The sequence below is a fragment of the Muntiacus reevesi genome, chromosome 12 (assembly GCF_963930625.1).
Source record: "Muntiacus reevesi chromosome 12, mMunRee1.1, whole genome shotgun sequence".
Classification (NCBI taxonomy): Eukaryota; Metazoa; Chordata; class Mammalia; order Artiodactyla; family Cervidae; genus Muntiacus; species Muntiacus reevesi.
Genome location: NC_089260.1, coordinates 32,382,751 through 32,407,554, shown reverse-complemented (window position 1 = coordinate 32,407,554; position 24,804 = coordinate 32,382,751). Strand labels below are relative to the sequence as shown.

The window sequence follows — 24,804 nt, the reverse complement described above, 5'->3', positions numbered from 1 at the left end:
ACTTTGGAAAACAGTGTAGAAATTCCTCAAAAAAAATTTAAATAGAGCTTATATATGATCCAGCAATTCCACTCTTTTGAGTATTTACCTAAATAAAAACAAAAATACTAATTTGAGAAGTTATATGCACCCCTGTGTTCATAGCAGCATTGTTTATAATCACCGAGATATGGAAGCAACCTAAGTGTCCATCAGTAGATGAAAGGGTAAGGGAGACACAGTAGCCCACCAGACCCCTCTGTCCACGAAGATTCTCCAAGCAAGAATACTGGAGTGACTTGCCATGCCCATTGCAGTTCCGCCTGCAATGCGCAAGACCTGGGTTCGATCCCAGGATTGGGAAGATCCCCTGGAGGAGTGCATGGCAACCCGCTCCAGTATTCTTGCCTGGAGAATCCCCATGGACGGAGGATCCTGGCTGGCTACAGCCATGGGTTGCAAAGAGTCAGACACGTCTGAGTGACTAAACACACACAGCACATATATGTACTCATGTATGCATATGTATACATATGCATATGTACATGTATATTCCACACAATGGAATATTACTCAACCATTAAAAAGAATGAAATATTGCCATTTGTGACAACACCGATGGATCTAGAGGGTATTAAGCTAAAGTGAAACAAATCAGAGAAAAATGATACCATGTGATCTCACATCCATGTGGGATCTAGAAAGCAAAGCAAAAACCGAGCTCATAGAGAACAAATGGGTGATGACCAGAGGAGGAGGTTTGGGGGCAAAATGGGTGAAGGGGATTAAGAGATACAGACCTTCATTTATAAAATAAATAAGTCACAGCAGTATAATATACAGCATAAGGATTATTCTCAATAATATTATAATAACTTTGTATGGGGATAGATGGTTACCAGACTTATCATGTTGAGCATTTCACAACGTATGCAAATATCAAATCACAAAGTAGTGCACCTGACCTTAACATAATATTACACACCAATGGTGGCACTAGTGGTAAAGAATCCGCCTGCCAGTGCAGGAGATGCAGGAGGCATGGGTTCAATCCCTGGGTCAGGAAGATCCCCTGGAAGAGGAAATGACAACCCACTCCAGCATTCTTGCCTGGAATATCCCACAGACAGAGGTGTCTAATCCATAGAGTTTCTCGAGGCTGCAGTTCATGAAGTCACAGAGTCAGACATGACTGCATGACTGAGCACAGCACAGCGTATTTAAAAAAAAATAGACAAAATTTGTTACTATTTTACATTTTTTATTTTATTTGAAGGTAGCTAACATTAACAAAGATCTCAGGCTTTCAGAATAAGTTATCCTTTGGTCTGTATTTCAGCTTTTGTCAATTACTTTTACTATCTATTTACATAATTGTTGTGAGCATCTAAAATAAGAAACGTAAAATGCATAATACATAGTAGCACTAAAAGACTTAATACTTGTACAGGCTGTTTATTGGGTTAAGGTATGTGAAGGTACAGGTCTTCCTTGATGGCCCAGTTGGTAAATAATCCTCCTGCAATGCAGGAGACTCTGGTTCCATTCCTGGATCAGGAAGATCCACTGAAGAAGGGATAGCCTACCCACTCCAGTATTCTTGGGCTTCCCTTGTGGCTCAGCTGGTAAAGAATCCACCTGCAGTATGGGAGACCTGGGTTCGATCCCTGAGTTGGGAAGATCCCCTGGAGAAGGGAAATACTACCCACTCCAGTACTCTTGCCTAGAGAAGTCCATGACTGTATAGTCCATGGGGCCGAAAAAAGTAGGATACGACTGATCGGCTTTCATTTCCACATGTGAATATACCACCTTTCCCAACAAGGTGCTTGAGTAGGTAATGGAGAGATTTTATATAGCATCAGGCATTTTTAAATGACAAAAATTTAGACAGGGCTCTTGATGTCTTGTTGTTGCTTTTGGGCCTGCTGTGTGAGCTTCTACAGCCACCTCGGTCTACTGTATCCGGTCTTGGGTTGATTCAAGCCTAGGATACAGGTTTTTCTCAGAAAGTCTGACATCCAGGAATCCAGATGCTGAGGGGAGTGGTCTACATAAATACTTTGTTAAGTTGATGATCTTTCCTAAAGCACCAATGTGAGCCAAGTATATAATAGGAGCTCAGACAAATATGTAATTGTCTGCTCTTCTCAATAGAGTTTTCAAAACAGTCTGGAGCCATAAATAGTTCAAATTTGTTTTTTACCTGGTTATCTCTCAGAGACCATTATGAAGGTTGGCTGGAACAGTGCAAATGTCATTGGTTCATCTGTGCTTGAGCTTCTACTTTGGATTAAAGCAATCCTGGATTTCAGTTCATTAGAATGTCCTGAATAAAGATAGTTTAATTAATGGATTTAACAACCACAGTCAGCATGCCCATACTTCAAAAGAATTGCACTTTTTTGTGCTTCCAATAGCTCATTAGGAAAAACAGGTTAGATGGTGGCAAACTAATTCAACTCAATTTGTCTCCTTTCAGCTTCAGGTTTTCTAAGATTATAAAAGCTCACACCTATAGAGGTTGAATTTCATGTAAATTTATTGAACTATCAAACTTCTTGTACACTACACTGTAATGAATGCCTGCGTACATAATACCTCTAATTTAAATATATAAAGGCTGCTTTCAGATGGCCTTTAATAGTTTCACAAAAATTACTAATCCTCCAAGTGATCTTTTAAAGTCAAGAGAGAAAAAATTAACAAAGCACATGATAGCCTTGAAAGAAATGCTTTCTCATTAAAAGTAAATTCAGTAAAATGCTGTAGCTGCTGTGGCAAGTAATTTGTGGTTCTATGAAAAGCTAAGTATAAAATTACCATGTGGCCCAGCAGTTTCATTTCTCATTCTAAACTCATAAGAACTGAAAACAGGTGTTCATAGAAAAACTTACATACAGATGCTTGTAGCAGCGCTATTCACAATAGCTAAAAAGTTGATCCAGAAGTTCATCAACTAATGAATGGGTCAGTAAAATGTAGTATATCCTTAAAATGGAATATCATCAACCACAAAAGAAATAAATATGCCATATGCTGATATATGATAGAGTACGGATGAACTTTGAAATTATTTTGCTAAGTGAAAGAAGTCACACACAAAAAGTCATATATTTCATGAAATAGTCATATCTTCATATCATATTCATATTCATATCATATCATATGAAATATCATTCATATCATATCATCAAATATTACACATCATAAGAAATATCCAGAATTGGCAAAGCCATAGAATATAGAAAGCATTTTATTTTATTTTATTTTTTCATTTTAAACAAGAAGTTTATTTAAACAACAAGACGCTTGACTTGAAGGGAAAACTATCTAGGATTCATTTCTTTTAGAGTAATTTATCCCTACTTAAAGACAGATTGCCCTACATGTAACAGCTACGCACAAAAAAGTTATAAAATTGTCCTTGGTTTTACAATGATAAACGAAAAACATTAAAATTCTCCAATCGAACAAGGTATGCAAGAATTTTTATGTTGTTCTTTTTTTTTTGTTCAACAGTGAGAGCAAAATAACTTACCGGAATATAAAGATAAGAGCTGATGAGCATGCCACTAATGGAGAAAAGGGGGTATTTTCACAGAATCAGTATTTTTCCCCATCCCATCTCCATTTGATGTCGATCAAAACATACCATTAGCCATTTAGTTAAAAAAAAAAAAATGCAATATGCTTGTGCACATACACCAGTTACTTTATGTGCAATAAAGGAACGGGGAAGGGGAAATGGAAGAATAGAGAAACTATACTGTAGTAGTCAGGATGTGGTGGAACCAAATTGCGGTTTTCTAATTGAGAATGTCTTCTTGGTCTGAAGGAACAGAATTCTGGAGTAAAGTAGCAGGTTCCCTTTTTAGTAGACACCTCCTGTCTGCTGCTGGAATACATCGATTGTATCTTCATCTTCCATCTCCAACTGTGCAGGTGTGTCTGTTTCATTGATTGGCTGCCCGTCAAATCGGAATCTAATCTGCCTCATTGACAAACCCTTTCGTTCACAATAGGCTTTCATTAGTTTACTAAGTGGTGTATGCCTCTTAATCTTAAACTGCACCACAGAACCATCCTGCCCCGCCACCTTCAAATTAATATGATCGTTGTTCTCAGTCTTGACTCCTTCCTTGGGCTTTTCGTCCGCCATGGCAAGCGCCGGAGTCTCCTCAGCTGCCGCTTCACAAAAGAGGTACCAGGTCCGCACGGAATGAGCACTCAAGCAGCACCAGGAGCGGCAGAAGGAGGAGGCGACAGCGGTGGAGGAGGGAAAGCAGAATACAGAAAGCATTTTAAAGGTTGCCAGTGTCTAGAGGGAAAGGAAAATGGAGGTGTGACTCTTTAATGGGTATTGCATTTCATTTAGAGCTGATGAAAATGTTTTGGAACTAGATAGTTGTGATGGTTGTACACTATTGTTAATGTGCTAAATATCACTAGTAGTAAGTTTTATGTTATGTGTATTTTAACCACAATTTTTTAAAAGAAATTATTTCTGTAAGTTTTATTCTCATGTTTCTGGGAGGGTATAACTACAGTCCTGCCTGAAATCTAAGAGGGAAACTTTAAACAGCCTCATGGTTCCCTTCAGACCTGGTGTTTCAGGGAAATAAATGAAGCCCCATTTAAGTAATTTCCTCAATTCCATGAAGTGAGCTTTCTCTGTTAGTCTAAAGACCTCCTAAATTTTTAAGCAAAGCCTTCCCTGACCTCCCCAACTCCCAATCCAATTTAGATGCCTTATGTAACACCTATTATACAATACCTATATTAATACCATCATATTGCATCATACCTGTTTGCTGGCTTGTCTTCCTTCCCCACCAGACTCTGAGTTCCTTGAGTCTTGCCGTTTTTTCTGTGGTCCTTGCACTCTACTTTCGCATGTAGGAGGGATTTCAGAAATTACTCTCCCTTGTGTATAAAGTGAAAACTGTATGCTGTTCCCAAATTATGAACTGTTAATGCACTAATACTTCATAAAGCAGTGTGTCAGTTTCCATAAACTGAAATCAGATCTTTGCTGGAGAGTGTCATAAATGAAGTGCCTTTAGACAGGGATATGGTTATATTTTTTACTACGTGGTGAATAAATACGTTAAAAGCAACATGAGATTTTTGTAACTTGTGTTGATCTTGCTTTAATTTTTAACTTTTAATTCAGTGAAAATGAATCAACTCTTGGATAAACTGAACAAATTCAAACTATTCCTAGGCTATTGTTGCCCATAAAATGACTTTAATGTCATGGCTGAAGTGAGTATCAGTAAGAATAGTTTTGTGATGAATTGAGGAGAGTGAAAGTTACAATGGGGTAAAATCTATGTCAAGGTCTTGACATCAGTGTAGAATAAGAAGGGATAAAATGGAGATAGGAAGAAGGAAGATTACTTAAAATAATTAAGATGACTCTTTTTTAATACCCAGGTAGCATGGCTTTTACTTTTTGTTGTTGTTCACTCACTAAGTCATATCTGACTCTCTTACCCCATGGACTGCAGCACATAAGGCTTCCCTGTCCTTCACTACCTCACTGAGTTTGCTCAAATTCATGTCCTTTGAGTAGATAATACTATCTAACCATCTCAGCCTCCACCGCTCCTTTCTCCTTATGCCTTCAATCTTGACCAGTGTCAGAGTCTTTTCCAATGAGTTGGCTTTTTGCATTAAGTGGCCAAAATATTGGAGTTTCAGCTTCAGCTTCAGCTTCAGCAACAGTGGTGGTGGTTTCGTCATTAAATCGTGTCTGACTCTTGCGACCCTGTGGGCTGTAGCCTGCCAGGCTCCTCTGTCCATGCGATTCTCTAGGCATGAATATTGGAGCGGGTTGCCGTTTCCTTCTCCAGGTCAGCAACAGTAGTTCCAATGAATATTCAGGGTTGATTTCCTTTAGGATTGACTGAATTGATCTCCTTGCTGTCCAAAGGACTCTCAGGAATCTTCTCCAGCACCACAATTTGAAAGCATTGGTTCTTTGGCACTCAGTCTTCTTCATGGTCCATTTCTCACGTCTGTACGTGACTACTAGAAAAACCATAGCTTTGACTATGGATCTTTGTCACCAAAGTGGTGTCTCTGCTTTTTAATATGCTGTCTAGTTTTGTCATAAGCTTTCCTTCCAAGAAGCAAGCATCTTTTAATTTGGTGACTGCAGTCTCCATCCACAGTGATTTTGGAGCCCAAGAAAATAAAAATCTGTCACTATTTCTACTTTTTCTCCATCTGTATGCCACGAAGTGATGGGACCAGATGCCATGATCTCCGTTTTTTTGTATCTTGAGTATTAAACCACCTTTTTCACTCTCTTCTTTTACTCTCATCAAGAGGCTCTTTAGTTCTTTGCTTTCTGCCATTAGAGTGGTATCATCTGCGTATCTGAGGTTGTTGATATTTCTCCTGGCAATCTTGATTACAGCTTGTGATTCATGCAGGCCTGCATTTCACATGATGTACTCTGCATAGAAGTTAAATAAGCAGGGTGACAATATATAGCCTTGACGTACTCCTTTCCCAGTTTTTAACCAGTCCATTGTTCCATGTAAGGTTCTAACTGTTGCTTCTTGACTCACATACAGGTTTCTCAGGAGATAGGTAAGGTGGTCTGGTATTCCCATTTCTTTAAGAATTTTCCTCAGTTTGTTATGATCCATACAATCAAAGGCTTTAACTTGTCAATGAAATAGAAATAGATATTTTTCTGGAATTCCCTTGATTTTTCTGTGATCCAGTGAATGTTGGCAATTTAATCTCTGATTCCTTTGCCTCTTCTATACCTAGTTTGTACATCTGGAAGTTCTCAGTTCATGTACTGCTGAAGCCTAGCTTGAAGGATCTTGAGCATAACCTTGCTAGCATGTGAAATGAGTGCTTTTATGGTAGTTTGAGGCATTGCCCTCCTTTGGGATTGGAATGAAAACTGACTTTTTCCAGTCCTGTGGAAGTTGGCCTAAACAAATGTATGTATACATATAGCTGACTCATTGTTCTACAGCAGAAACTAACACAGCATCGCAAAGCAATTATACTCCAATGTTTTTAAAATATTGGTTCTTGTTAGTATAGCTCTATAAGGTTAATGTTCCATACTAAAGGCAAAAGTCATCACTCTGGAAAGCCTTCATTGAACCCAATTGTTTTCCAGTTAATGAATTAATACAATGAGCTAACTTATTGAGCTCCTAGGCATATATATTATAAATAATTTGCCCTTGATGATTCACTATAAATAGATTGCAGTGTTAGTTGTTGGAAAGCTTAGGCTCAATATTTGACCTATTGCTTAAAAATACTCAAAAACTGATATTTCAAGTACTGATCTTACCCTGGTGTCAATTATTCACCCAGTTTTATTTCTCCTTGTCCCACTTTCTCATTTGGATCTTCATTTCTGCCTTTACATCACATATATCTTTGTAGGTTTCCATAAACAAGGTAGAATATTATACATAAATAGAAGAAATTCAACTATATCTTGAATGAATGAGTGAATAAATAAATAGCTGTACTTAGCTTTTCTTTCTTCTTTCCTTCCTTTATTTTGTGTTTCCTTTATTTTCTTTTCCTTCCTAAGGATATTGAGGAAATCTTAAGGGTATTTATTATTTAAGATACAAGAGCCATAAAAAGTGGGAGCATAAATCAAATCACAAAGTATAGAAGCATTAATATCCTCCACATTCTTTAAGACAAAAAATCAAGACAGACATTTCCCTAACATTGAACTCTCATTAAAGATGTGAAATCTGCATTTCCCTCAGTTCAAGTGTGGTTGCTTCAATTTCTGTAAAATTCTTCTAGATTCTAACCATTTCAGTTTCTTAGCTAAGTAGACAGAAATTATGAGCACACATATAGTATCCCAAAATGCTTAACCAATTATCTTAATGAACTTATAGAGTTGTTTTAAGAGTAGCTGAGATATGACTAAATCCAAACATTCAGTATTCCTTACTATTGCGTTGTGTGTGGAAACCTGCCTGTAGACTTCTACAGAAAGGTATATTCCCCCTCCCACCCCATTATAATATTGGGAAGAGTAAAGGGATTAGAAATAAGAGAGCTAGAATTCTTCTCTGTCATAATAAGAAAGCATAATATCCAAAAACAACAAAAGAAACAGGCATTATTTTGAAAGTGAAAGAATTGACAGTGGTTTCCTCTGGGATGGTATCAGGGCAGGGGTACCATTAGGGCACTGAGAGTTTTTAAGTAAGGCTTTTAGACTTTACTGTTTTTATATATTATGTGCATGTATCATTATAATGAAAATTGAATTTTAAAATATTCTTTAATGCCTACCCTTGTTTTTAAGGATAAAGTCTGAAATCCAAAGGGAAGCTTGCGATGTTTGTCATCATAAAGCCACATCTCCTTACAACTCAAGCCATACTCCTCACATCTTACCCTTTCCATCTAAGCTCCAGTTATAGAGCCTCTTCACCTCCTCCTAGTAGATGATGACTTTGCTCACCTCTGGGCTTTCCATGAGCAGTTGCTTTTGCCAAAGACTGTCTGTTCCTCCTCTTCTCTCCCCAGCCTCCTCTGCTGGAAGCCTTCCCCCTCCCGACTGACCCAAATTAAGTGTGCTTCCAGTTTACTCCCTCAGCACTCTAAATTCTCTCCCATTACAGCATTGATCATATCACACTACAGTATCTTAATGAATTATCTGCCCCCTCATCCAAGGTATAGACCCATGAGAGCTAGGATGCCTTCTTTCATGTTCATTCTCCTATGCTTAGCACCATCAAGATGTTCATTTCAGTGTTGATGTCCAACACATGCCTAGAATAGTGCCTGGCCCCCAATAGGCATAAAACTAAAGTTAAATGAAAAAAGGAAGGGAAAGTGGAGGGAGTGAGGAAAAAAAAAAAGAATATTTGGACTATTAGATTCATGCCTGTCAATTGAACTTAAGGCCAAATTATAAAGGGCAAAGAATTTAAATTTTGTATTTTTCCCTTAATTCCTATTCTCTTCTTTAATTGTTCACTACAGATACTCTAAAGGTCAGTGTTTCCAAATCACCACCTAAAATAATCCACGCCAAAGAACTGGTGAAAGCATGGTTTCCAAGGGTGATTCCAAAAGCATCAGTTGGAGACAATATGCTTAACCCCAAGAATCTTAAAGATCATTTTGAGTTCAACCTCTGACTTTATAAATGAGGAGATTGAAACCCAGAGACATCAACAGTTCACCAGATATCACACAGCAGGTTCAACTCAGAGCTGGCTCCCATAGCTGGATTTTCTGACTCCCAAAATGGTACTTCCTCCTGGAGGTAATACTGACCACTTAGGGAGAGTGACATCTTGGGAAGCAGGAAGAGGGTGATATTACCAAAGTCAAACAAGCTTTCTTGCTGCCCCTCAAATTTCAACAGCCTCAAGCAACATACCTCCAGAAGGTTATTGTGGGTTTAATAAACATTTGGCTCTGACAACAAGTGGTAAATTATACACCATAAAGAACTCGGTAAGCTGTAGGGTTCAGGTAAACAATAAACCATCAAGTCATTGGTTGTGCTCTCAGTAACCTGACAATCTCACCTCGAAATCTTGAGGAATTTTTTGCATGGCAATTCCTGAATGAATCCTTTAGAAGTTTAGAGAGAGGAGTATCCTTGATACCAGTTCAGAAGCAATTTTTGTATAGACTCGATTTTGGCTGGTTTTTATTTTTTGGACAGTTTGCTAAACTTCCCTGAAATAAAAATTTAAAGTTGATGAACAGTTTACTGTATTTTGCTGCCAGTTCACTCTTCAAACACTTTAGGAAGTTATTTCATTCCAATTTATTTCAATTGCTAAAAAATAAAATGACTTCTCTGACAGACTCAGATAGGTGGTAGGTTCCATAGGCATTTGGGTATCCTTGACGGAGTGTGTTAAAAGATAAACTGAGACATATTAAAAAATTTTAAGAGTTTATTTGAGAAAAAAATCGATTTGAAGCAGACAGCATCCAACCTTGCAGATAGGAGCTCAACAAAATGAAAGACTCTTATAGCCAAAAGGGAGTAGAAACAAGGAAGTTATATTAGGCCCCCCCAAAAATAAAGTGGGTTGGTTGTTGCAGGGTCACTTTCTTTTAGGGGATGGCAGGGTTCTATCAGACAAATTACCTGATTAGTGCTGATCACATGATTACTGGCTGACTGGTTTAAGCTTCCATCTCTCAGAGGCCCTAAACTGTAATTGACTTAAGTCTCAGCTTGATGGCATGGGGCTTAGCATAAGTGACTCCATTTTGGACCTGTTATCTTTCCCTTAACAAGTGTGAGCATGTGGAAATATTTTCATTAGAACATTTACTGCGGAATTCCAGAGCCTCCACAGCATTAGGGAGAGGGTCTCTCTCAGACACATTTTGTTCTGATATGAACTTTGACTGGCCTCCTGTTGCATTAAGGTAGGTCCTCATTACAGGCATTTAAGCAACTAAATGATGTTTCTGGAGTCCTTTGCATGTAGCTTCCGATATCTAAGGTTCCAGTCAGATAATACATCATCCTGAATCTTCATCCCAGGAGGTTGTTGAGATTCAAGCGTGTCAGTTAGTGATCCTTCATTGTGTTCATGGAACTAAATACTTAAATAAAAGTGATGAATAATTCAGTTTTATCCATGTTGCTCTTCTATTAGAGATCAAGACTAGCCACAGGTAGGCAGTCTCAGGGCTGGCTCAGGACCTCACTGGTGGCCTCAGCGACATTGCTTCTCTTCATCTTGCTGTCTCCCCATCCTCAAAGAGTCCAGGTACCTGCTACCTAGGTCACAGGGTCGCTGCAGCAGCTGCAAGCTTTCCCACCTTGTGTGACAGTGTTCCTCAGCAAGAAGGACATAAGGAGAAAGAGAGCTTATTCCTATTCCTCCTCTTGGAGGAAGAGAAAATGGTTCTCAGAAAGTGAAAGTCGCTCGGTCGTGTCTGACTCTTTGTGACTCCATGCCAGACCATGGAATTCTCTAGGCCAGCATAATGGAGTGGGTAGCCTTTCCCTTCTCCAGGGGATCTTCCCAACCCACGGATTGAACCCAGGTCTCCCGCATTGCAGGCGGATTCTTTACCAGCTGAGCCACAAGGGAAGCCCGGTTCTCATAAAAACCCCTGCAAATTTCCTTTACGTCGTATTGTACAAAACTGGATTTCATAGCCATCTTGAGCTCCCAGAAGATCTGGGGAAAGTGAAAACTGCCCTTCTCAGTTTCTCTTGGAATTGGGCACTTCCAATAGACAAGAAGGATGAGCAGGATGTTTGTTAGGTGGGCTGTTAATAAGCACTGCTTGAGAGCATTCTAAACACTTCACATACCTTAATCCATGAGATCGCCACAAGTCCATCGGGTGGGTAGGTGTGACTATTATCACTTTACAGAGAAGCAGCAAACTGAACGTCAGCAGTAAGAACACAGGGAGGCATTGAAGAAGCCAAGATTTCCACCTCTGTCACCGGACTCCAGAGACTGCACTCCTAGCTACATATTACACTGCTCTCAGCCTGCGGCGTCCCCCACAGCAGGCAATCTGCCAGGCTGCTTCCAAAATCTAACACATAAAAGGTCTGAGCAATGCTTGCCTCCTTGTGAAGTGCAAATGTGACATTTTCCCCTGGCTGCAGTCACAGTGTGGGTGAGAAGAGCAGAGAGGTATCTGAGAGTGACAGAAATTGCTTCCCGTTGTCATCAAGGCTGCCGCAGCCAGGGCGTGATGGGGTCAACGACCAGGAGAGTACAACTCGCAGTCCAGGGCCAGTGATTAACAGCCAGCAGCTCGCCTCCACCTCTCCTACCCCATCCACAGGTGTCAGGAAGAATGGGTGAGTCAGAGGTGATGGAGGGTCCAGGTACAAGCAGGCAGCACTGGAATAGAGTCTCCAAGTTAGAAAAATGCTTTAGAGACCACTCCAGTCTTCCTCTCATTTTCCAGTGAGTAAAGTGCAAGTCAAAGTCATGTCTGACTCTTTGCAACCCCATGGGCTGTAACCCACCAGGCTCCTCTGTCCATGGAATTCTCCAGGTCAGAACACTGGACTGGGTAGCCTTTCCCTTCTCCAGGGGATCTTCCTAACCCAGGGATCTAACCAAGGGATTGAACCCAAGTCTCCTGCATTGCAAGCAGATTCTTTACCATCTGAGCCACCGGGAAATCCTCCAATAAGTAAAATGAGGCCCAAATAGAGTGGAGTAGTGTGTTTGGATCACCCAGCTTGTTTATGTAGAATGTAAGGCACGGAATGAGGGTTTTTTTCCAGGTGAAACAGAAAGAACTTAAGAGCATGTCCTCAAGGAAATCTTGTCTGACCCTTGCAGAAAATATGCCTAGCACCTCACTTTTTGTTAGTTTCAAATTTATCCACTTGTGTCTGGGTCTCCCTACTACCTTGAAAGTGAGTTGCTCAGTCGTGTCCAGCTCTTTGTGACCCCATAGGCTATACAGTCCATGGAATTCTCCAGGCCAGAATACTGGAGTGAGTTGACTTTCCCTTCTCCAGGGGATCTTCCCAACCCAGGGATCAAACCCAGGTCTCCCACATTGCAGGCGGATTCTTTACCAGCTGAGCCACAAGGGAAGCCCTTGGGAGAGTCTCAAAAACCACACTACACCCAGCCCTGGACCAGAATCTTGACAGTTCCACTCACTTAGCCTCCTTGATACTCATCTCCTCCTCGATAAAACGGGAAAAGCAATAGTTCCAACCTCACAGTGTTGCTGGGATGACTGAGTTCTAAATGCACATGGCACTGTGTGCCAGGTAGATTCAGGGGTTGGTAAGTAGCAGTTACTGGTGACTTCATATCTCCCTGGTGCCTCCTCTCAAGTTTGGTAAATCAATTTACCAACCAGCAGAAGAGGCAACATCACAACAGAGAGCAGGTGGCAGAACGTTAGAGAGTCACAGTGAAGACATGATGAAGAAAGAGGCACAGGAAAGGTCTGAGTCCAAAAGTGCAGTACGATCATGTAGAACTGAAGATGTAAAAGAAAGAAATGCAGGAAGTGAAAGAGCCGTCACCACTCACTCTCTCCCAAACCTGCTTCAAGGTTCTTTAACTTGAGCTCCTCAGGTTTTAAATAAGACAGATACTATTTTGACTTGGGGCTTCAGTGGTTCAGCAGTAAAGAACTTGCCTGTCAATGCAGGAGACATGGGTTTGATCCTTGGGTCAGGAAGATCCCCTGGAGAAGGAAATAGCATCCCACTCCAGTACTCTTAACCGGGAAATCCCATGGACAGAGGAGCCTGGTGGGCTACAGTCCATGGAGTTGCAAAGAACAGGCACGACTTAGCCACTAAACAACAACAACCCATTTTGACTAGCTTCTTTCAACAGATCTAAAGAGATTAAAAGCAGTTTAGGTTATAAAGCTGGCACGTGACAGAGCCAGGGCTAACTACCAAGGCCAGGTGACTTCAAAATCATGGTCCACGTGCATATCAATCATTATGGGATTAAATAAGCTAATACATACTGTACCATTCCTGGAACAACACTGGGCATAGAAGAGAATGGCCCGTGTCATTGCTGGCTTCATTATCATTACATTCCAAGGGTCCCTCCTGCACTGGTCCCGGCACAGAAGGATGGAAGTAGTGTGGTTCTTTAAGGAAGAGGTAGAAATTTGTAAGCCCCAGCATTCATCAGAGGCAGGACCCAGAAGCACTGATGGTGCCATGGCCCCCTGAGAAGCGGTACCTGGCTCGGGCTGCTGTGAGAGGTATGTGCCCATCTCTGAGTTACAGCACCTCGTCCAGGTGAAACAAGAGGCTGCCAGACGCAGAGGTAAGCAGAGTGGCATAGGTTCAACCTGAAACCTACCCATATTTCTAATCCTTCCATAACCCTTGTTAATGACACAGCCAAAGAGGCAGGAGAGGTGGCGACAATGAACGAGAGGAAGCAGCTGGCACCGGAGGGCCCCGTGCCAGGCTCAGGGCTGGGAGGGACTCCGGCAGTGATAACAATGGTGAATACACCAAACTGATGGTTGCCTGATGGCCTGGCACCCTGGCAGTGGAGATGGTGTTCTTGCAGTTAACACTGGTGCAGGCCCAGCCATCCCAGGTTTACCCACATCAGACTCTGCCCAGGCTGGTGCTCCAGAAGCACCTGTATAATAGCAGAAGCAGTCTGGCAAGCAACCAAAATGTGGATTCATCCAGGCCACCTGTAAAGGGATTTAATGCCTAACAACCTGTGCAAAGTTCCTAAGTGTCATCATTAATTTGGCACCTCTTCACTGGTAGGTCCTGACCAGGTACCATAGAGTGAAAGCCTGTTCCCAACTAACATGGTTCCCCCTGTAATTAAAGCTATGAGAAATCAGCATTTTGGAAAACCTTAACACCCTGTTTTCCTCACTAAACTGTCTTTTCAGTTCTCGTCTTTGGCATTCTCTATCCACTACTGGGATGAACATCTTACGTACTTTGACTTACCCAATTACTGCTTCCCTGATGCATCATTTAGGCATAATTATTTTCTAATTTTCCCCTCCAGCTGGCAGTAGTTTGGTCCCTTCCACCTCGTATTTCTTTAAAATGTCACACAGTTGCTCTCACTTATTTAAACGCTCTGAAAAGTGGGGAAGTGTAGCCATGGAAGTGCATTCCCACGTCCTATAGAAAAGAGTCCCTGTTGTCTGTGTGCAGCGAACAGAACCAGAATTCAGCAAACAATAAACAGCTGAGTGCAATTGCAAAAATATATCTATGTATGAACACAATCTGGCTTCTGCTACTTAAAAAAAAAAAAGGAGGGATATGGTATGAGAGCAGAATTCACTTCATGAGGGGAAACAAAGGAAAAACACTTAATAGTTGTCCCATGTATCAAGTTCTCACTGTATCTCTCTGTGTCAGCTAATATCACAAGCCACCTCCTCTCATGAGGGCTTCAAAAAATAAGAGACTTTTGAAACAAAGAGTTTCTTTTTCTGTTTCTCCATCTGTCATTCCTAAAAGATATGGTGATCCAAAGTTTATCACTGAAAGATAGGAAAAAAACTGGTGACCAAGAACTTTACAATAAATTGTGGACTTTTTATCTGACAATGTGAAAAACAATGCATCCATTTTCAGAAGTTCTCTTTTTAAGCTTCTTTTGATTCCCAACAGAGCACATTTAGTGGAATCAAATCATTCACATGAATTCTAACTAATGTCGGTTTCTCTGCATTCTGTAAGGAATTGCACTTATAAAGTAAAGCATTTTGAGTATCTGCTAAACACAAAATCTCAAGAATTTATAAACGTTAAACTGTAAAATGTACTTAAGAATGACTGCTCCAATATCTGATTAGTCTCTTTTGAAGAACAGATCATGAGGAATTCCACTGCCTCTTTCTTCAGAATGTCTATAACTTTGATGAAGAAACATAGAAGAAATCCGTTTTACAAATACAATTTAAGAAATCAGCCTGTATATTTGGAAGGCAGGAGCACATATGCAGACTATTTCAAGAAATACAGGGACTAGGTCTCATGATATTGCTGACAGCTCATTGACAATGTCCTGGAAGTTGAACTCTAGTGGTACCTCAGTTTAACAGACAGAAGAAATTAAGTATCAAAGAATTTAAAGAATTCATTCAGTTCAGTCGCTCAGTCGTGTCTGACTCTTTGCAACCCCATGAGCCACAGCACGCCAGGCCTCCCTGTCCATCACCAACTACCAGAGTTGACCCAAACCCATGTCCATTAAATTAGTGATGCCATCCAACTATCTCATCTTCTGTCATCACCTTCTCTTCCTGCTCTCAATCTTTCCCAGCATCAGGGTCTTTTCAAATGAGTCAGCTCTTCACATCTGGTGGCCAAAGTATTGGAATTTCATTAAGAGTAACCCAAAAAAGTTAAGGACAAACTAAAATTTGTTCAGAAAATCCTCAAATTCTCTCACACATAAAACTTGTATTTAAGAGAAAGACCACATTCATTCTGTTCTGCTTTTTCTTCCAGAACTAATTTTTATTGTTAATTAAATGTGCAAATGACCTGTTTTATAAATTCATTTTTACAGATGATTATTATGACTATGGCAACTATTTTTAAAATTAACTTTATTTTTTGCATCCAGAAGGCAGCACGTTTAAGGTAAAGGTAGCTATTCTAATTCAACAGGAGCCCTTTAACTCCTGAAAGCTTAATAACAAAAGAATTGTGTTAGTTAGGAATCTTTGGCATACAAGTCGTAAAACTCCAACTCAGCTGATTTGGCAAAAGGACATTGTAATAGAAGGCTACTAGAGAATTTTCATGTATCCTAATGACAGCCAGGACTGGGGATTTAAACAGCTGGTCCCCAGAGCCAAGGAAAAGCAGTTCTCTCTCAGGGGTGCTGTTTAAATCTTCTGCAAAGAGCTCACACCTCACTTGGTAGCCGCCAGCAGCTTCCAAGCCCCTCTGTCCCACAGCTTTTCCACCATCACCTTCTAAGACTCATCTGCTCCCTTAGTTCTAGTCCAAAAGCTCCCAAGAACAATCTGACCAAACTGCCTTAATTTGCATGACTATATCCAAGGTAGTGAGTCACCCTTAATGGCAGACTCTACCTGAAGGGTATGGTTGGAATCTAGGCAGAAGTAATTCTTCCAAAAACAAGGATGGGGTAGGGTGCGGAGGGAAGACTACTGAACAGTTGACTGGGCAGACAAATGAGGAATAATCAGAACAAAAACTAACAGACTCTGTTGAAAGTTCGGGTATGGTCAGAAAATTAAGGTAGCACAAGAGAAAATGCTGGAAATTGGCACTAAGACATTCTTCCATACATTCTTCTTTTACAGCTTATTTATTTTGGCTGTGCTGGATCTTCATTATTATGCGGGCTTTCTCTACTGGAGGCGAGTGGCTGTGAAGACAGCAAGTTGTGGCACTCAGGCTTCTTATTGCGGCGGCTTCTCTTTTTGCGGAGCACGGGCTCAGAGCGCGCGGGTTTCAGTAGCTGCGGTACGTGGCTCAATAGTTGCAGCTTGGGCCTTAGTTGCCCCACAGCATGTGGGATCTTCTAGGACCAGGGATCAAACAAGCACTGGCAGGCAGATTCTTAACCACTGGACCAATACGTAAGTCTCAGTACATTCTTTTACCTCTATGTCCCACACAAAACAATACGTAACTTTCAAACTTGTCAACACACCATTTTCTCTCTCCCCTCTCATAGCACTGGCACATCCCCATGGCCTAGAAGATTTTGGTCTAAAAATTGCCCCTAAAATCTTATGCTAAGCATCCATCATGTTACTGTTAGAACTGTTTTGGCATTGTCTGCATTATTCCTAGGTTTCAAACCTTCATCTGTGCATGTACTCATTCCAGATTCTGAGCATTATCTTCAGAGCTTTGGAATTCTGATGCAGTTTCCATTTCGTCCTCCTTTTTCAGTTGTTGCATTTTCATGCTTAAATCCAGCAGAGTTCTGGCCAGCTGACGATTCTGGAAACGCATTTCCAGCTGAAAGTTAGAAAAAGAATAAGGGTTTTTATTAGCCTGAGGTATGGATCAAATGAACCTGCTCTCTGCACAGGAAAAATATAAGGATTTTGTAGGAAAGCAAAACAAGACATCAAGAAAGATGTATTTCTCATCTCATTCTCCAGTTCTGACTATTTGGCCTGACTATAAAACTGACTTTCTATACGACAAGGTAAAATCCAGATATACAAATAGCTTTCAAAATGGCCTTGCAATGAAAACAAAAACAGCTGATGCACAGAGCTATCCATTTGAAAAATTCCTGTCCTTGGAAGGCTGTTTCCAAGCAATGGCATGTGATCTGCGAGGAAATCACTTATCTTTATGAGCTTTCTGAGCTCCAGGATAACTGCCCAGGGCCACCTGAGCTTTCAGGACCTGGGCCCATTTACTTGATTACTTGTCATTTCAAGTTCTTAGGATTTTAAACGGTCTCCCTGTTGAGCAAAACATTTAATGACCCCTTAGAGGCACATGTACAGTTATGTGTACTTATAGAATCTAATAATTTTCACTCTAGAGTGAAATCTGTTGCAGAGCAAGGTTGATTTATAACCTCCCTCCAATGGGAGTTTGTGAAGGTCCTTGTATATTAAAAAGAAAAAATAGATCTTTCGGGCAGTGTACCTAAGAGGCAGTCCAGCATAATCTTTGCATTATAGTTGAAAACTAGTAACCAACTCTGCATATTTCTTCAGTTAGGGTCTTGTTTAATGCAGTTCAGGAGAGCCCTGTTCTCTCTGCTGAAAACCCCACATCAACTCCCCATCAGAAACCACCCAAGGGTGACCCAGGACATTCCATTGGTAAAAAGCAAACATGGGTGGTCCCCTCGTAATTCACAAAATAAAATCATTGGATATAATTTCTTTCAGTTTTCCTCTGACATATTTTTCATTCTTCAGCACTTGAAACCATTTCTCTAATAGCAAGAATTTGTAGAATGAAGTAAATGAACATCCAGGAAACAAACGGTAATAACACAACCACCAGCACAAGAAGCCCCTACACCTTGCCTACAGGAAGCGTCAGTTCTCCAGTGGCACAGAGGCCCTATAACCCTGCCCTGCTCTTCCAGCTTTATTTGCTGGCCCCCTCCACTCACACACACAGCCACCCCGGGGCAGCTGGTCAGAAATCTGCCTGTCCTGGAATAAACATGTCATACTGAGCCACATCTTCTGCCCTCTCTGCCCCTTGCCACCCACTTGCTGTTGAGCCCAGCCAAATGCCAGCTCTTCTTAGAAACCCTCTCTGTCTCACCTTATCTGTGCCTCCACAGCATTTTGTACAAGTCCCTCTCCTAGCACACAGCCTACACTAAACTGGTGATTTTGAGCACAAAGTCTGTTCCTATCCTTAATTGTATCCTTAACTACGGGTACACTGCCTGTGCACACAACATGTTGGGTTCTCTGTGTATTTGTTAAAAAACTGAGTGAAGGAATGAATAAATGGATGAACTGATGAATACCCATCCTGTACTTTCATGCCAAGAATCAGTTAAATTATTGATAATGGCTTACCATCTAAATTTTTTTTTTAATAGCACATGTAACTCATAATTCTTGAGGAAGTCTGAACACCAATGGTTCCTTAATTTTCTCTCCTCATGGATCACATTGAGGATCTAATGAAAGCTATTAACTCACTCTGGGGAAAGATGTGCATTTTATGTGTACACAAAGCTTGGCATACAATGTGAAGCATATAGAACCCCTGAAATTCACTCACAGACTCCCAGAACTCAACGCATCCCATTAAGAAGACCAATTCAAACAAGTAATAGCATAAATGACATCTCAAAAATAGCAACATGAAAATAAATGAAAACAAAAATAGCAACATGTCTGTAAATTAACTGAACCTGTTCATCACTGTTGCTTACACAAATAGCACCTTAACAAATGAGGTGTGGATATACACGTATGGATGGGTATCAATTCCTATAGAAATCTGGCTAAGAGACCATTATCAGAAATGACTTGTTCTAGTGGTGATAGTGTTAAGGATCCACACTCTTTTGCTTCTTCTTCATGACTGGTCACATACAATGGTAAAATGGCTGGCCAAGACAATGACTATGGTCTGTGTGTCTGGAACACAGCATCTGGGTGACAATCTCTACCTCTTTCCAGCAAAACCCTTGATCTTTCATGCCTATGTATCTGCCATTTGGGGGGCACAACCAAAAAACAATAAAAGCCACTCAATAGTGTCAATATTCTAGGCACTTCGTGTAACATTATCTCACATAATACTTACAGCCATCCTATGGGTTTATTATCTCCATTTTACAGATGAAACCTAAACTTGCTAATTAGCATTCCTAAGGTAACAGGAACAATAACAGCAGAAACTGTAAATATTAATGCTGGGCTGTGAACCCTCACCTGTTTGAAATTTTATTCTCTACTTTCTCCCCACCCTGGTACATTACTTGCTTAAAACTCCTTCTGGTGGAGTGACTAGTTAGAATGCTAAAGTTCAAGTGTCTCAGAGCTTCTTGAATATACTTTCTTCACCTGATTTAAGTATCAGTCAACTGAGGCGTGAGGGGGTGACACTCCAGGTCAGCAGCAGAGAGATGGCTCAGCCATCCCGTTGGCATCCTGACCCACAGCACACCCCTCCAGGCCATCTCTTCTAATAAGGGGTCTCACTCACCCACTGCTCAGCTGTCGGGAGAAAATCATGTTTCTTTGATATGGCTGGGTCAAAATTAATGCCTTCTTTGTCAAATTCAAATTGTTAACACAGGTACAATTAAATGAAAACTAAATGTACTACCTTCTTGCCCTTCTTAAAGACAGAAACAAGGTGAACTTTTAAGGTTCAGACAATTAACTGATGGTTGAATCAGTTCTAAAGTAGGTACTACTTACTATTTTATTAGTATGCAGTGAAAGAGAGTATAACTTTCCAAATCTCCACTGTGCATATTCAGGGTGATGGTGGTTTAGCCGCTAAGTCGTGCTCAACTCTTGGGACCCCATGCACTGTGCAGCCTACCAGGCTCCTCTGTCTATGGGATTTCTCAGGCAAGAATACTGGAGTGGGTTGCCATTCCCATCTCCAGGGGATTTTCCCAACCCATGGATTGAACCGGGTCTCTTGCATTGCAGCTGTATTCTTTACCGCTGAACCACCAGGAATTCCCACGCAAAATCATACGTAGCACCATTTTAAAGCTTAAATTGCTCTTATTTCAAATTTTGCCTAACTCGAAAATGGTTTAAATTACAAAACAGTAACTAAACTATTTACCTACAGTTCTCCTGCCTAATGTTAAAGAGCTACAATTTTACAAAATTCCTTATTACCATTTCCTGTTTTCTGAATTCTTACCAAGGAGAAAGGTAATAGTAAAACTTGCAGAATAAAAGAAACATTTGCTAATGGACTCTCTCCACCCATCCCCTGAGTTTATTTCATTGAAATTTCCGCCCCAGCCCCATTTATGCGCATATACTGCAAGTGCCCTAGAGGGAACTTTCTATTTGGTGGGAAAAAAATGGAGAACAAGCTGAGGAGGAGTGGTTACGGGGGACTTCGGTGTGTCACCAGTAGACTCAGCCCTCGCCGGAGACAGTCAGCCAGCACCTCGGCTCTGCAGGGCCGGCTCCCTCCGGATGCTGCCTAGGAGGCAGTAGCATCAGCGCCGTCGGGGACCCAGCTGGCCCGCGCTGCACGGCCTCACCGTCTCCCCGGGAAAAGCTGCCCTCGGCCTCCCCAGTCCTCTGTGGGGCACGTGTGCGACCTACAGCCGAGGGCCCCGGGCGAGGACCAAGGCGAGGTGGCCCCGAGAGCCCGCCGCGGGCACGCTCACCAGCTCGGCGCGCAGCCCGGCCAGGGCGCTCTCCACGCGCGCCCGGCTCTGCGCCTCCCGCGCCGCCGCCTCTTCCCGCAAACGCCTGGAGCTGCCGCGCAGCACCGCCCGCTGGAAGGCGCGCACCAGCCGCCGCTTGAGCTCATCCAGCCGCGGACCGGCGGCCTGCGCCTCCTCCGGGCCGTCCATGCCCCTGCCGCCTTCGAGGAAGCCTCGTGAGGGACGCAGGGCGGAGGACCGGAGCCCGGCCGCGTGGAGGATGCTGTGGGGCCCCCGGGAGGTCCCCTCTCTGCGGCGGCCGGAGTCCTCTAGGCCCATCTCGGAGGTGCCGGCTCCCAGGCTGCAGGGCTTGTATGGCTAAGGGTTTCTTTCCAAGTGTGGGAATTAGGGCGGGTGAAGGCGGGGGCGGGGAAACTCGTGGGACCCGCGGGACCCCTGCCAAGTGGGACGCGGCTATCGCTTGCTACTCGGAGGCGCTCCACTCCTACAGCCTCACGTCTGTCCTCCTTTCCTCCTTAGCAACAAACGAAGAAAGTAGTTCCCATGACTCCGGGAAGAGTTTTCAACTGTATCCCTTTTTCTCGCTCCTTGAGTGTCATTCCAAGGAGAGACTGAGTCCATTCCAGGTAGGTGGAAGAGAGGTCCGGCTGCAACATTTGAGACCCGGGTTGCCTTGATTGTTTAATATTTCAGAAGCCCTTTAAAATATTTTTCTCTGGCTTTCTACTGACGGCCAGGCATTATGACAGGTGTTGAGGATATAAAGTTTAATTAGACCCCTTAGCCATCCCAGACATTGCTAAGACCGTCTAGTGGGAGAAGCTTGGCCCTATTTGCAAGTTAGAATAATCTTTCCACAATTCTAGGCTTGTGGGAACCCACAAGGCTTCCCTGCTGACTCAGCTGGTAAAGAACCCCTGCCAGTGCAGGAGAGGTAGGTTTGATCCCTGGGTCAGGAAGATCCCTTGGAGTAGGAAATGGCAACCCATTCCAGTATTCTTGCCTGGAAAATTTCAGGGACAGAGGACCCCAGCAGGCTGCAGGCCATGGGGTCACAAAGAGTCCGACACAACTGAGTACACACACACTTGTTTCCACAAGCCCAAGAATGTAGGAGACACTTAGTTTCTGAAACTCCATGTTCTTTTCTATACTTAAGACCATTCTGCCACTTTCACATTATGAAGGGGTTAAAATGAAAAGTAAGCCTGGAGTGATGCCGTCCTTGGGGTCGGAAAGAATTGGATACAACTGAGCGACTGAACAAGGCAAAGTCCTTTACTCCAAAGTGTTCTTTTCTAAATCCCAATTCAGTGTAATCATGTGCCAATATTACTTGTATATCCTTTATCAATGAACATAATCAGCTGCCTCTTTGGCGTCTAATGAATTTCTAAAAAGGAGTAAACAATTAAAAGTTTTATGTGATCATAGAATGCAAATACCTCCCCCACACACACACACACACACAAAGGGCAGAAATATCTATGTAGTACTCTCAGAATTAATCATTTGTTTAATAAAGATTTACAGGTTACCCACAATTCCCACAAACTGTTCCAAGTTCGTGATTGGCATTGAGGGCATTGCTATTAGTATTTACTGTGTGTCAGGCCCTTTTCATAGATTAACCCATTTTATCTTCACAGTAACCCTGTGAGAAAGGTGCTGTTAGTTTCTCTGTTTCACAGGTGAGAAAACTAAGGCAGTTGTTAAGCGGTAAGTCTTCCCAGGTGGTACTAGTGGTAAAGAACCTGCCTGCCAATGCAGATATAAGAGACACGTTTTCGATCCCTGAGTCGGGAAGATTCCTTGGAGGAGGGCGCTGGAAACCACTCCAGTATTCTTGCCTGGAGAACCCCATGGACAGAGGACCTGGGCTGTGGTCCGTAGGGTCACAAAGAGTCGGACACGACTGAATTGACTTAGTGAGGCAAAGATCACCAAACTGGTAAGTGGTAGGGCTGGGATTTTGCCGGACCAGCCGGGAGATTTCAGCGAGCAACACGACGCGTTCCTTTAGACTAAGAAATAAAGACACAGGACAGATGGGGTCGAGAGGATCGCTGCAGTCAACGATGCTCCTTTATTTCTCTAAGCTTCATTTATACTTAAACCAAGAAGGAGACATCACAAAGAAAATTCTTCCCCATGTACATCATCTTAACAATAATTAGAACTCTCACTAGGCGTCAGAGCACAGGAATGGCATCCTGATTTAGATTAGGGGTAATCGTAAAAAGGCTATCTGTCTGCGTCTTGTGTGCATTCAAGGCTTACTAGTGTTGTGTTTATCTTTGGATACTAAATTCAGAGGGGTGGTGGGACAGAGAGCTATGTCCTTGAAGGAACCCTTGATAGTCAAGGCAGCTCCCAGAGTCAGCTCTTTCAAGCCGCTCCCCGCAGGATTTGACCCGAAAACGTCTAGCTTGTATTCTAAGCCACTGAGACACACCTTGGATACACACTACTTCCGAAAGAGGAAAGACATGCTCAGTTTACATGTTGCATGACTGAATGTGCAGATTCCCTCTGCTCTTAAAATTCAACTCTGCAGAAATGGATTAAGGCTATAATTGAATAAAGTGGAATGCAGGTTACTGCTTCTGCAGATAATCTGCCAATTTCAACATGTTTCAGTAGTTTACAACCTGAACAGCCATATATCTATCATTGTATATTGTTCTATCAAGATTCTCTAGAAATGTTTGAAGGTGTGTTCTCTTGGTGGAAGTTATGGACATTCATATGGTCTACTATGAACCAACTGAATATAAATTTAGAGATTTAGGGGTTTCTTTATTTTTGTGTGGCTTTTATTGCATGTATGTGATAGGTGATGAGGCTTAAAAACCAGCACCTGTCAATGTGCAGTATAAATGTTTAAAATTAGTTTTCTCCCATGATTTTCCACTTCTGCTTCTAGATCATTTTCTTCAACAAGGATTTCAGCCAAGTTTGATTTAATTCAACAAACAGTGAATGGAGCATGTTCAGTTAAGCATTGTTTCATATGGGATAAAAAAAGGAATAAGGCACAGTTTTTGTCCTCTAGAAGCTTAAAACCTGAAGGAACAAATTCATTCATTTATTCATCAGCAATATTTATTTAATATCTCATTATATACCAAGTATTAGAGTGTTCAAGCTGTGAAAGTAAACCACTAAGACAAAATGGTGTTTTAGAAGGATAGTTTTACCACGAATTGATAATTTTCTCCATAAATAGATATTTTTCAGTTGTGGTGCATTTTGGTGCATTTTAATGTTGAATTTTACAGTATTTTTTTATACAAATAAGGTGAATCAAAGCATTGATAAATCAGAGTGAATATAGCATGCAGAGACATTTGAGTTAGGAGATGGATTTGTTATTCATTGCTGCATAAGAAATAATTCTAAAATATAGTGGCTAACAACGATAAACATCATGTCTCATGGTTTCCATGGGCAAGAATTTGGGAACAGCTTAGATAATGATCTGGGACTTTCGTGACGTTGCAGTCAA

General features: G+C 41.7%; 2 protein-coding genes across 2 annotated transcripts; both read right to left on the bottom strand.

Annotated features, from left to right (window-relative positions):
- Positions 1-3,233: 3,233 nt before the first annotated feature.
- Positions 3,234-4,256, bottom strand: LOC136144941 (small ubiquitin-related modifier 2). Its single transcript, XM_065902981.1, has one exon. The coding sequence runs from the start codon at positions 4,139-4,141 to the stop codon at positions 3,854-3,856; it is 288 nt and encodes a 95-aa protein (XP_065759053.1). The 5' UTR covers positions 4,142-4,256; the 3' UTR covers positions 3,234-3,853.
- An 11,730-nt stretch (positions 4,257-15,986) lies between these two features.
- On the bottom strand, positions 15,987-21,614 carry AARD (alanine and arginine rich domain containing protein). The gene is made up of 2 exons (XM_065902589.1): positions 21,297-21,614; positions 15,987-17,446 (listed from the first exon to the last, which is right to left on the bottom strand). The coding sequence occupies exons 1-2, from the start codon at positions 21,612-21,614 to the stop codon at positions 17,303-17,305; spliced, it is 462 nt and encodes a 153-aa protein (XP_065758661.1). The 3' UTR covers positions 15,987-17,302.
- Between the last annotated feature and the right edge of the window lie 3,190 nt (positions 21,615-24,804).

What these genes read in the sequence shown, in the direction of transcription:
- LOC136144941 (XM_065902981.1), bottom strand. Translation starts at nt 4,141, where the DNA reads ATGGCGGACGAAAAGCCCAAGGAAGGAGTCAAGACTGAGAACAACGAT.
- AARD (XM_065902589.1), bottom strand. Translation starts at nt 21,614, where the DNA reads ATGGGCCTAGAGGACTCCGGCCGCCGCAGAGAGGGGACCTCCCGGGGG. An exon ending in CCGGGCTGCGCGCCGAGCTG is followed by an intron (nt 17,447 to 21,296) that starts GTGAGCGTGCCC and finishes TCTAACTTTCAG; the next exon opens with CTGGAAATGCGTTTCCAGAA.